Genomic DNA, 12498 nt, shown 5'->3' on the forward strand with positions numbered 1-12498 from the left:
TTAATTAGGTCCTCTGAACAAAGATTCCAAGATGCTTCATGTTTAAGAGTTAGCGATAGTATACGAGCTGCCGACTTCCATCATTAAGTTCAGTTGACAAAGGCCAATGCAACTTTTTCTTTGTAACTTTGTAACCATTTATGTTTGAGGTGAAGATGTTAATATGGAAATTTTGCGAGCTGGGAATGAGTACGAACTATCATTGTAATTTATGACCTTTCATCTAAGGCCAAATGTAAAGGCAATCACAACTGTTCTATATCTCAAGGCCAGCACATAGCAGATGTATGAAATTTGGAAGTGTTAGACATAAACTTTTATTACCAAATTATAAATAATTTCTACCACTTACAATGTTCACCTTTCAAGTTCATCTTGATTAAAACACAAGGGCAGCATCTCGCTGACTTCAATGAGTTGCACAGCTGGAAAAACTCTCTCAGTGCACTACGAAAGGATAAAGCAACACAGTATTTAGAAGAATCTACTCATAGCAATGCACACAAAGTTTTAGATTTAAATCCTTTTCCATCTAGATGACCGAAACAACAACAAAAAAAGAGAATCATTAAACAATGAGGTCTGAATTTTATTTTAATTCCTGAAGCTTTGAATTCTGTAAGCAATCTGCTGGATGTGGATTACTTAAAACCTTTGAAGACCACCTTCCTGAGGTCATTTGGATTTCATCACTCAGGAAATAAAGCATTCTTTAGGTTGTGCATTAACAGATGTAGATTCAGGAAGATTATGTAATCACAAGATAGGAATTTTCTTTCCAGGTCAAATCCCACCACACCAAAGTGCTCGTTAATGTATGTCTTATTGCATGAAGGTTAATTTACCCCTAAGAACAGCACATGAGATTGTTTAGAGACCTATGGCAATGCTGGAAACATTAACAGAGATTTGGACTCATGACTTGGCCTCAAAGCATGGGAGCGGGGAGGATATGAAACCGTTGGCCATTTCGATTCGGGTGTCTCAGAATAGACACATTTGTAAACGCAGTAATGGTATTAAGAAGGGAATTAGGAGGATTTGGGTGGCATCAAACACCCCAAAAACAAACCTGGCACCCACCTGACACGGTGCCGCCTGCTCCCCGAGGTGCCCGTGCGTGAGGCAGCGACGGGCCCGGTGCTGAGGGGCGCCCGCCAGCACAGCCATGGTGGGCCTGGCTGCCTGACCGCGGCTGGTCTGCAGCCCCAGGATGAAGGCCTCCTGGCCCGAGGTTTCGGCTGTTTTTCTTTTATTTTGAGCAGTGTTTGGGGGAGATGTGGCTGAAATTGCGTTTAAAAAGAGAAGGCAACTCAGGAAGGGCGAACGCTTGGCCGTGCTCTGAAGAAAAAATTTTTCCCTGTTCTGAAGAGCACGTTTTCTGGAGCAAGTTTTCCCTCTATTACAAGAATTAAAAAGTTTTTTTAATCAATACTGGAAGAATAAAGAAAAAAAAGTCAGTCCAGATGCTTTCACAGAGGGTCAACTCCACCAGGAGTTTGGGTCACGCTACCAAACTCCTAAAAACCAAGGCGTTTTGTTTGCTCGTTTTTTTTTTTTTTTTTTAATTAATTATTATTTTATTATTAATAAGTATTATTATTCGTAATCTTCTTGAAGAACAGAACTTGGCACAGTTCCTAGCCGTGGGGACCAGCCCCCGCGGGTTCCTGTCAGGGCGGGCCGGCTGCCGCCGTTGCCCGGGCGGCGCTGCGCGCGCGCTGCGCTTTGTCCCTACCGGCGCGCCGTAGCGGGGCCGCCCGCATTGGCCGCGAGCGGGCCGGGGCGCGCGCAGGAGGCGGCGGCGGGTGAGCGGCGGCGCCCAACGGTCCCGGGCTAACGGCCGCGGGGTAACGGCCGCCGTGACAGGGCCGGGCGGGAGGGCGGCCGGGCGGTAGGGAGGGAGGCTCCGCGGGGGGGTGCCGGGCCGCCCCCACAGGGGCTCAGCCGCTGCCCGCGCCTCTCCCCGCAGCCACGCTCGGAGCCCAGGATGAGCCTGCGGAAGCAAACCCCCAGCGACTTCCTGAAGCAGATCATCGGCCGGCCCGTGGTGGTGAAGCTGAACTCCGGCGTGGATTACCGAGGTGAGCGCGCGGCCCCCGCCCCGCAGCAAGCCCCGGACAGCGCTGCTCGGAGAGATGCACGGCGAGACCCGGCCGCAGGGCGGGGACAGCAAGGGGAGGGAGGGAGGAGGGTAACGGCGGGTTTACTGATCAGAAATACCCATCTAAGTCATTACAACCCCTAGCCGCAGCGGTTGACTGCAGTCTCAAGACGAGCCTGAGTTTCTAAATCAAGTTTTTTAGAGGTGGGCTTGAATCACAGCTCCTGAAATGGTCAGGCCCTCATTGCGCTGACAGCACGCCTTTTGGAAGCCACCCCTTTCCTGTGCCTTCATGTTCCCCAACTCCTGGCACAGACCTTGGTCCAGAAAAGCTTCAAACAGTAACCTGTGCTATCAGCAACTACATGGGGATGAAATAGGACGAGTTGTGTGCTTGGTTAAACAGCTCCTAAACTCCTGTTGGATCAAGACACACAGGGATACAGAAGAAAGCTCAGTGTGTTTTTTGCACCTCTGTGCCCAGTGTTTTTTAAACGCAGTCCAGCAGTTTTATTCCAGAACTCCTTGGCTTATCTGCAGACCTTCATGCACTCTATGTAGGATTATAGGGTGTTTTTTAAGCAGTAAATTAAACTTCTGTTAAGTTTAATTTACTGCTTAAAAACACCCTATAATCCTGGGATTATGTAAGGGGAGTATGTTAAGTTCATACTCCCCTTAGGCTAAGACTATCAGCCTGCCAATTTTTTTTCCCCCAATAGCATCCAAACGTAACTAAAACTATCACAATCTCCTATCGAACACAAGCTAGGCACTTTATTCTAGAATGAATTAAACGTTACCATTGTGCCAGAGATACCTGTTACAGGTAGGTTCAATTCAGTGGGCAAAGCTTAGTGCTTGTGAGACAAGACTGGTTTGTCCTGTGACAGGAGCCTTTGCATTCTGACAGCTTCAAATTCTTGCTCACTGACAGGGCAAGCAGTGCCTTATTATCCCTTCCTGTTCCTCTTCAGTGTCTCTCAGCTGATGAAATTTGCAATCTGTCATTTCTGTAAATTCATTCTTGCAGGATTATGTAGTGGCAGCTCATTCAAGTTAATTAAAGCAAGTCATCACTTGCCTAAGAGTACGTGCAAGGTGTTTTTTGATACACTTCCTATGTTCCATAACAACATTGGTACCTTTTACTCATTAAGATACATTTGTAACCTGCCCCCTTAGCTAGGCCTGGAACTCTGCTAGTTTAATGTGCCTACAGTCAGGCCTACAAGGAGCTAAAAAACACTGAGCAGTCAGGTTTTCCCCTTTGTGTGGAAACAGAGAAGAAAAACACATACAGGAAAATAACAATCCTCAAACCATTACAAGTTGGCAGAAAAACCTAAATTCCTAATTATTTAATGGAATATATTACAGTAACACTTCTGGAAAATGAAAACATGCCCCAGAGGAAGATTCTCAGTCTGGAGTTTTCTTTCTCTCCTCAATACAGCAATGTACCGTAATTCCTGAGTTTTAATACTAGGTAAATAAATGAGGTTCTTCTCAATTTTAGTAGTGGCAGTAGTTTTAGTGGTAGGGTCTGTGCTGCAATGAAGTTGGAAAAATGCACAGGCAAGACTGAGGTTAGAACAGCTTGTTAGAAGTTGTTTCATGTACACACAAAATCAGAGTGCATTTTCTGAGCAATTCTTCTGTTAATCCCCACGTTCAGTTTGTTACAGAAATGGTCTGTTCATTAGCTAAGTTTAATTTAGCTCTGGCTGTAGTGGTGAGTGCAGATCCCGAGGAGTGCTTATGAATAAAAATGCCATTGTACTGCCAGCACAGTGCAAGTACTGTGTCAACAAGGTGCAGCCTGAACAGGGGCTATGAGAAGTCAGAATACCAAAAACTTCTAAAGGCAGTGCATGTTATGCATATTTTGCAAATGCATATTTTCCTGATCAAGAGACCATCTAGTATAACAGGTATTTTTTTTAAGCTGTGCATTAATTAAGCAGTGTAATTTCATTTTTGTGGGAAGATATCAGTGTCATTTGGAAACTCCTTGCCTGTTGAAAGTGATTTAGAACTTTGCTCACACAAAAACAGACTGGCAGCCCATGTTATTCTGGGTCTGTAAGCATAAAAATCAATCTGAAAAATGTATACGGTGTCCTGTATTAAAAGGGTTATTTATCAGATACATCCTTGACAAGCTTTAATTAAACTGAACTTAATAGTCTTGTTCTTAGGCTACCCCGTTACACCTAATGTCACAAGTTCTTCTTGGGCATAAAACAAGCAAGAAGGGACAACTAAACTTTCAAGTGGAGGTTGTTGATCTTCTGGAAGTTGTGCCTCAGTGACTCCTGCCCCCCATCCTTATATCAACTGATAAAGTTGCTGCTAGAGGACCTGGGGTTCCTTACTCACAGCTTCATTCTTTTAAGAATACTCTGATCCACTGACTCACCTGCAAGCTTGGGCTTTTAGTTTGTTGTAAAGAGTTTTGTTTTCTTCCCTGTACTGTTCGAATGCAATGCATTTTTATTTCTTTAAAAGTAAGTTTAAGCTGATTCACTGTTAAACTGTCACTACCTTCAGGTGTCCTGGCTTGCCTGGATGGGTATATGAACATAGCTCTGGAACAGACAGAAGAATACGTAAATGGACAATTAAAGAACAAGTATGGGGACGCCTTTATCCGAGGAAATAATGGTAACTCCTCCTCCCTGTGTTATTGCTCAGTAAAATAATGGTATTCTACTTCTGCATCTGAGATGTGACTGAGGTGTTAGTAGGTTCCCTTTAAGAATGTTCCTTTCATACTTCCTTGGAAAACTTAATGTTTACTTTTTATAGGACACTTTTTCAGGGTCTGTGCTTTTCCTCATTCCCATGGCCCTTTTTGCCTCTGAACTCAGAGTTCTTTAGGAGAAGGGTGCTCTTTTCTATTCATTCACAGACCTCAAGTTCCTGTCACTTGACAGAATTACTTTTGCACCCGCTGCCTGCCAAGGTGACCTCTCCACAGGAAGTTCAGTGTTTTGCTAGGTAAACTGCCGGACACATGGATGATACGGACAGCACATGGGTACATGGAGACACAGAGAGCTCTGTGTCCCTGAGGTGTGAATGCCCCAGCCTGAACACACCTGGATGAGTGGTGTTCATTAGTACTGCAGGCTATTTTTATAGTAGAGGTTCTGTGATCAGTCAAGAAAAATCACTTGCCCTTCACTATTGAACCTTGAACTGTCCCAGTGCAGTACATGAATTTTAGTGTGCTGCAAGGACAGTTAGCATCCTTCCCCCTGCAAGAAACTTGCTTCTAATCATGGGCTGATGGTATCCCAGGCTCCTGGAATGATGCTGTGGTATCAGACAGTTAGGCTGTAGCAGCAGGACACGCCAGGGAGAAGAATATCTAAAAACAGAAAAGGTTCAAAAGCCAGATGTGAAGAGACGACTTGTAGAAAAGGTAAGTTAAGCAGCGTTTGCCTAAGTTACTAGAAAAGAAAGCACAAGCCAGGAAGGGGAATAGAAAGAAACAAGAACTGAATCTCGCATTACATAAATAGTCAAGGAGACTGTGTCACCAGCGTGAAAGATTCTGTTCTGTTTTGGGAGGAGAAACAATCCTTGAGCAAGGCCAAGTGCTTTTTTGCAAGGAATTTAGCTTATTATGATAGGAAGTACTGTGGCACTGCAGCTGGACAATCAATTATGGAAATAAGAATTTATAATAGAAGTTAGTAACAATTGGATAAGAGGGAGGAAAATGAAGTACAGGCTGGGCAGAGAGCTTAAGATATCCCAGGTTTAGGAGCACGATACAATTTCATGTTGTGGACATTCAAAATACAGTTTGCATAGTCCCACTCTCAGGTAAGAAACATTCCTAAGAAGTGCCTGGGAAACATTGCGTCAGACGGTGCTCTGGTGTCACCAGCCAAGTAGGCGAGAGATGCCTGCTGTCGCATGGGTAATTAGCTTTGCCAGAAGTGCCTGGGATTTCGGCTCTTGTTGAAAGACCGTAACACTCGTGTCTAACACCCTTAATTCTGCTGCGTAAAGATTTTATCATGCTCTCCTCAGTAATGCTGCAGGGTAGCTGGGTTTATTCTCATCTGCTGGAGTGTATGGTTTGGTTCTGGATATAATACTGAGCCAAGTTAGTACATAATGTATAAATTTAATAACATTTCTTGAAACTTGAATGTTTCAGACTTCGTTCATGCTGAAGGGGATTCATTACACTTAGTTTACAAGCCATGGAACTAAGATGTTTTAAATAAACAGTCTTCTGCACGGCATTTACTGGAGCCCTCTTATGTGTGCCATTTTCTCGTTTTCACAGTATTGTACATAAGCACACAGAAGAGAAGGATGTGAAGATGCCAGAAGGAGGCTAATTTGTACTTGTGAACCTTTCCAAAGGGATGAGAAGTATTTGATTTGCAGTTAATAACTCACAAGTGTTTAAATATTTTTTTTTAAATAAATGTAAATGAATCTAAGCTTCCTCAATGTTTTTGTTTCAAAATACTGCTTTGTTCCACAATACAGAAATAAGTAAAAATGAAGCATGTAACAGTACCACAAGACTAATTCAAAGCAACAGCTCATTTGGTTACACTAGCAGTCACAGAAATACTGATTGGAGGTAAGCAGGCGTAGAATCACAGCCATGCAGCCATGGCAAAATGATCATTTAACTGATATTGGGAAGGAAAAAGAATCAGGTGACAGCGACCTGTCTTTTTTGGAAAAGATTCAGCTTTAAATGCCAAACTGTAGCAAGAGTCACTGGGTAAAAAGTTCAGCTGCTGACTGTTAAATTACCCAAAACATCTTGAATTGTGGATTGGAATCAAGGGATGCAACAGTGACAGTTCAACAATTAGGGGTGGGGAAAGAATTGAGTCAAATGGAAGAAAAACCCTAAGGGGGAGCACTGCACCCGCTGTGGAAGTCAGTCACCAGTGAAAAGCTCTCAGCTGGTAACCCAGCACAGCTAGCAGCCACTTCACCTCCCACTCCGTACTTCCCTCCCTCCCCGACTGCAGTAACCTTTGTTTTGGTTTTGCATCTCTTTCCAAACACAAAGGACTTCTTCAATAAAAAGCATTTTAAGCTATTATTTAAAGCTATTCCTCAAAACAGACAAGAAATCTAAAAGCTTTTGCTATCATATCACGCGTATCCTGTTCAGATAGCTTGCTCTTTTTCCTCACAACTTAGCACCATCCATACATTGTTTTCTTTATGTGCTAGCCAGAAATGTGAAAAAAATACATTGAGCTCATAGCATGGGGTATGCATAAGAGAAAGAGAAATATCTGTGCAGGCAATGAAGTCGGAACTGGTTTGTTTACATTCTGCAGCAACCCTCCCAGTTAATCAAAGACAAGCAAGTAAATCCAGCTCAGTTTTAGATGGATACTTGCATCGATTTATAAAACCTCTCTTCTCCTTTTACTTGCAGTCAGACAAGAAATAAATATGAAGGTTCAGGTGTTTCTTAGTCTGAGCATTACTGCACTTAACATCCAAATTTTTCAAAAACACTTTCTTGTTCCTCAGGACAAGGTTATAATTTAGGGTACTGTGCCTCATGGTGAGGTTATTTAGCCTTTTTTTTTTTTTTTTTTTTTAAATGAGTTTTCTGAAGCCCTCCTTTATTCTTTGAGTAGCTTACAGTGTCTCCAAGAAAATAAGAAAATACTTCTAGCTGTGGATGGACTAACACAAGACAATTGTGTTAGTGTAACATTGCCCCATTCTTTTCAAGTACCAATAGCTCTAATGCGAGTAACATTTCAATTATCCAAGGCAGAAAATGTAGGTTGCTTTTCTAAAAAAGTCAGGGAATAATTCCAAATTATTTTGCAATTAATAGTTAACCTTTCTACATTAAAGACTTCAGAAGCCACTACAGAACACACAAATAGAGACGTTACTTTATAAAATGCTTCAATAATTTATCTTTCTTTGACAAGGGCTTGAAAATGGTCCAGGATGTGAGTACAAATCACCAACGTGCTCTTCTGTAAGTGATTTCTAAAAAAGAAGAAGATGTGCTCCAAGTGGAGCATGCAGTTGCTCATTTGTTTTGTCATTTTTATACAGCTGGCAGGTTACTGTGCTCTTTCAGTCCCTGAGACTTTTTTTTTTTTACCTGCTCTACCTACCCAGCTGTAGCAACACATGTTGTATAGACTTTACATTATTCTCAAGTGCTTGCACCTCTAACTTGATCACTGCAGTTCTGTTCCTAAATGGCTGATTACAGAACAAGTTTAAATTGTGATTGGCTACTTCAAAAGGCAGTGCATGGTCTAATCACAAATTAAACCCCAACTTTGGAAAATACTGTTTAAATACTGAGATTTTAATGTGGTTTAGATTATGAAGTCACAATTTGCTACACGAGATTGATAAAATTTGTGTTAAAAAAGAGCTGTTGCAATCCACATTCAAGTTTAAAAATAATTAAATGTTTAATTCCCACAATCACTGACCTTCATGTACATTTTTCAAGGTTTTCCTCTTAATTCAAGCTTCAGCCCCTATGTTGAATCAAGCGAACATTTAAGCCTTACTTCAATTATTCATTCCAATGTTTGTTTTGAGCTGGATACAACGTTCATCGTGCTTTTATCTTACTTCTCTTTATTTTGCCTATCTTTTAGATTTTGTTTTGACTTATAGTGTTGTATGTGACAACATACCAGCTACAAGTAAATCAGATGCTGGGCAGTCAGCTCTCAGAGTAGCACATGGAATGCTATCCAAAACTTAAGGCAAGCTTTCTCATGATACATGTATATAAACGCCGTAGAATGATGCATTTCACAAACTCTTGGTGCTTAGAAATCACTCAGCCACGTTTATACGATCCTTACTCCACTGGGAGAAGATCCACCAACAACACGATGCATTTTGCATACTCTTACAACTAGAAGCGTATCTTCCTGCAGACAGGATCAGGCAGTAACACTTACATCCTTCATTTTACCTAACTTACTATGTCCTGAAGCTCTTTCCCTAGCAGCTAGGTGTCAAACTTAACCTGGAGCGACTTACACGTGCTTAGCCATAACAGCAGTCACTTCACTTAAAAGAATGCCTCCAAAATCAAATAATCAAGAACTAACCAACAAATTAATTGAGTTTCAAAGGACAGAGCTGTGTTTCCCTACCTTAGTAACTTCACACAGGATCACTTCATGAAACCAAGGCCACCCAAGCGCTTCCCCAGCCCCGCCCCCTCCCATGCTCTCAGGCAGACCCTGGGAAGAGCAGTAACTGCAGAACCAATCAAGAAACCAAGTGGAAAAGCCCAACTACACCACAGCACCTTCAACAAAACCCTGCCCAGGAGCAGCAAGGCAGCAAGAGGAAGCATGCCTGGAGAAGGAGCTGGGTACTTACCAGCAGCAAGGAGCAGGCCAAGGTGCGAGGTGCAGTTCCCACTAGGGCCCCAGTGCCCTGCAGTGCCCTCTCTGCAGGGAGCAGGGGGAGCTGGGAGAGGTTTGCTTTAAAGGTGCACGCGCTGCTGACCACTCACTTTTCCGATCGCCACCTGGCTCCTTGCTGAAAGGAAATGTAATGTAAAAGCGCTCCGAATGGTATTGCTGTGAGCTCTGCACAGCTTTCTCACAACATTATGGGGACAAAACAGCCGCCCAGAATGCTTTTGGGCACCACTTGCCCATGAAGCCCTGAGGTTCATGCCCGGCTCCAAAATGGGTTACGCCACAGCGCTGCAGGTTTTGGCCGCATTGTTCACGGTAGCCAAAAGAATGTGTGGAAGTGTTTGCGAAGTGACGCCTTAGAGCATTTGACTGATGGAACCAGAGGGATGCCTGAGCTTTAATATGCCAACCCATGCCTGTGGCCGGCCCCAGCTCATTGTCATTTTTGAAAGCAAACAAACTGCAGAGCCAGTGGTTTAATGTCTGAGGTTCCTGTGCCAGAGAAAACGCACGGGCACGAGCTTTCCCTGGCCGGTGCTGATCCTGCCCATGAGGCTGCTTCGCACGCAGGGGCCAGTGCTGCAGTCAGGTTACCCTGAGCAGGCGTAGCAAGCCTCCTGGCTGTGGGATCGCCAGCGCCAAGCAGCACAACAGGAGCCCGCGGGCAGCTCCCCCTGCCTGTGCCACCTGCCTGGCCTTGCCCTTATCGAGCAGGGCAGCCAGGCGTTCTCATGAGAACAGCCTTCAAGAAGAGAGTTGTTTTCACAGGAAATCACATAACAGTTCAAATGGCCGAAAGGGAGAGCGTCTCTCCTCAGACAGGGTCAGATCTGCTCTGCACAGCATGACATGGGAAAAAAAATCCATCCAGGCTGTCTGATGCTACCTGAATGTGGGGTGCCCAGCACCTGAAGGGATGTGCAGTTTACTCACTATCTGTATTTCTCCTGTTCTGCCTCACTAAAGCAGTTTTCTTAGTAAGCTCTTTGTTGCCAGGCCTCTCTTACTGAAATCCAGCAAGAGCCCTGCACCATCCCTCCCCGCTAATCCCCACCCGCACCCCCACGCAGGCTCCAGCAGTTACCAAATAAAATAAAGTGGCAGGGGGTGGTTAAGCAGAATTTGTAAGAGAATGAGGCTCAGGAGGCCACAATGTATTTTGCATGTGTGTGTGTGTGTGAGTTCATTCCCACCAGTAACATTTGAATGCACTGCTGAACCAGAGAGTCTGACAGAGGAATAGCAAAACCAGCTGATGGAATAGAAGCAGGAGGCCCTGCTGGCACTTCTGACCTTCCTCCTAACTAGACATAGAGAAGCATCCTGCTTTCCCTGATCTCCCCAAACACAGAGCCACAGACATGCACGGGTCAACCCTGAGATGGCAGTTTGCAGGCATTATTCTTCATTCTCCTTGTGGGACTTCTCACAATTTTTACCAACCTCCTTCCGCATTTAAATGTTGGCCACTGCTCCCAGTTTAAAGATGACACGAAGTACTTAAATAAGACAGTACTTGCAGCTTTGTGGGTTTAGTGATCAGTTCCTTGTGAGCCCAACTCAACTAGCTGTTGCCACCTTCTGTCTCGCTAATTGATCAATCTGCTCCTACTTCTCTAATCTCCCAAAACCGTTCAGAGGACTGAAGTGGCTGCTGGCTGAGTGGGAAGGACTGCTAAAACTTGTTATAACCCCGATTATCTTGCAGTATCAGAGCATTTCTCAACCTGTTAATGAAGCAACCAGCTTGCTCCAGTGTCAGCTCAGGGTTGCTTGCGTCCATGCCCGCATTACAGAGTGACCTTCGTGGTACTTCTAAACATCCGCTGCTCCATGCCTGCTGTCGCTGTTGCACTCTGCTGCTGTGGAGGTGTACAAGCAACCTGCAAGAAGGAGAATGTTTCTGCATCAAAGAGCCTGGACTGTTGCTGGGTTTACAATCTTTCTGTGCACTACGTTGCTGAAATTTCAAATTACACGGTCTACAGACTATTTTAATTATCAAGCTATTATGGAGCATGTACAATTTTCCCTAATTCTATTTTGAAGCCTCAACTGAGTATTTTTCTCTTCTAAGAATCTGTAACACAAATGTTGCTGAGAAATCAATGAAGAGGATGTAAGTTGTCTCACATCCCTTCTCTGTGCCAGCTTCCTACTAAGAAAGAAATTTATGACAGGAAAAAGCCAAAACTCTTGCTAGTGACAGCAGTGCCACATGATCTTTCCTAGTCTGTGTCTGGGCCCCATCACAAGAAGGACATACAGAGCCTGGCTGAGCAAAAATGACTCCAGTAGGTCACAGCTCTGGCCAGAAAAGGCTGAGGCAATGCTGTCCTGTTGGGTGATGCAACCAAAGGCTACGGGGAGGACTATATTTCTTAAGGAAACATATGCCTGTCACTTGGCATTAGAGCCTGCAGCTGGGGGCTGCTGGTAGGTGCTCATGTCATGGTAATGACTGTGACGGGATTTTTCCATCTCTATCAGGAGGTGGTGGTGACGTCTGGTTTGACTGCGGCTTTGAAGCCACTGAGTTCTCTGCTCGAGAGCAGACAGCAGGGCTGAACTCTGCGCCAGGCTGTATTTCAAACCTGCCCAGCACTTACAGCTGTGCCCGGGCTGTGCAGATCTCTCTGACCTGGCGCTGAGCAGAGCGGGTGTACCTGCACACAACACACTGCATGCAGCCCAGCCCCAGCTCCAAAGTGTGCAGGGACAGCTCCGTGCTGTGTTACATCCTGTGCTGGTGCAGCTGGGTTGGTGCTGGTCTCATCAGTTTGAGGCTCTGCTGCTTTCCCCCATACCTTTGCACAGAGCTACAATGAACCCTCGGTGCCACTTGCCTCAGGACCTGCACACTCCCTGTGCTGCTGAAAGCCTCTTGAGGCCTGGAGCTCACTGGAGATGGTACAATGAAAATGTGTGCTCGAGGCAAGCAGCAGCTGCAGAAGGCCGTGTGGT

General features: G+C 44.5%; 1 protein-coding gene across 2 annotated transcripts; it reads left to right on the top strand.

The window, feature by feature from the left end:
• The first annotated feature begins 1718 nt into the window (after positions 1–1718).
• On the top strand, positions 1719–6573 carry LSM6 (LSM6 homolog, U6 small nuclear RNA and mRNA degradation associated). 2 transcript variants are annotated; one of them, XM_084518668.1, is made up of 4 exons: positions 1719–1808; positions 1973–2084; positions 4658–4771; positions 6414–6573. In XM_084518668.1, the coding sequence occupies exons 2-4, from the start codon at positions 1991–1993 to the stop codon at positions 6446–6448; spliced, it is 243 nt and encodes an 80-aa protein (XP_084374794.1). In that variant the 5' UTR covers positions 1719–1808; positions 1973–1990; the 3' UTR covers positions 6449–6573. The 2 variants fall into 2 exon arrangements, with proteins under 2 accessions (XP_084374794.1, XP_084374795.1); XM_084518669.1 differs by having other exon boundaries at positions 1803–1850.
• Positions 6574–12498: the final 5925 nt, after the last annotated feature.

Source organism: Aythya ferina (genome assembly GCF_964211825.1).
Source record: "Aythya ferina genome assembly, chromosome: 4".
In the NCBI taxonomy this organism is placed as follows: domain Eukaryota; kingdom Metazoa; phylum Chordata; class Aves; order Anseriformes; family Anatidae; genus Aythya; species Aythya ferina.

What these genes read in the sequence shown, in the direction of transcription:
- LSM6 (XM_084518668.1), top strand. Translation starts at nt 1,991, where the DNA reads ATGAGCCTGCGGAAGCAAACCCCCAGCGACTTCCTGAAGCAGATCATC. An exon ending in CTCCGGCGTGGATTACCGAG is followed by an intron (nt 2,085 to 4,657) that starts GTGAGCGCGCGG and finishes CACTACCTTCAG; the next exon opens with GTGTCCTGGCTTGCCTGGAT. An exon ending in CTTTATCCGAGGAAATAATG is followed by an intron (nt 4,772 to 6,413) that starts GTAACTCCTCCT and finishes TCGTTTTCACAG; the next exon opens with TATTGTACATAAGCACACAG.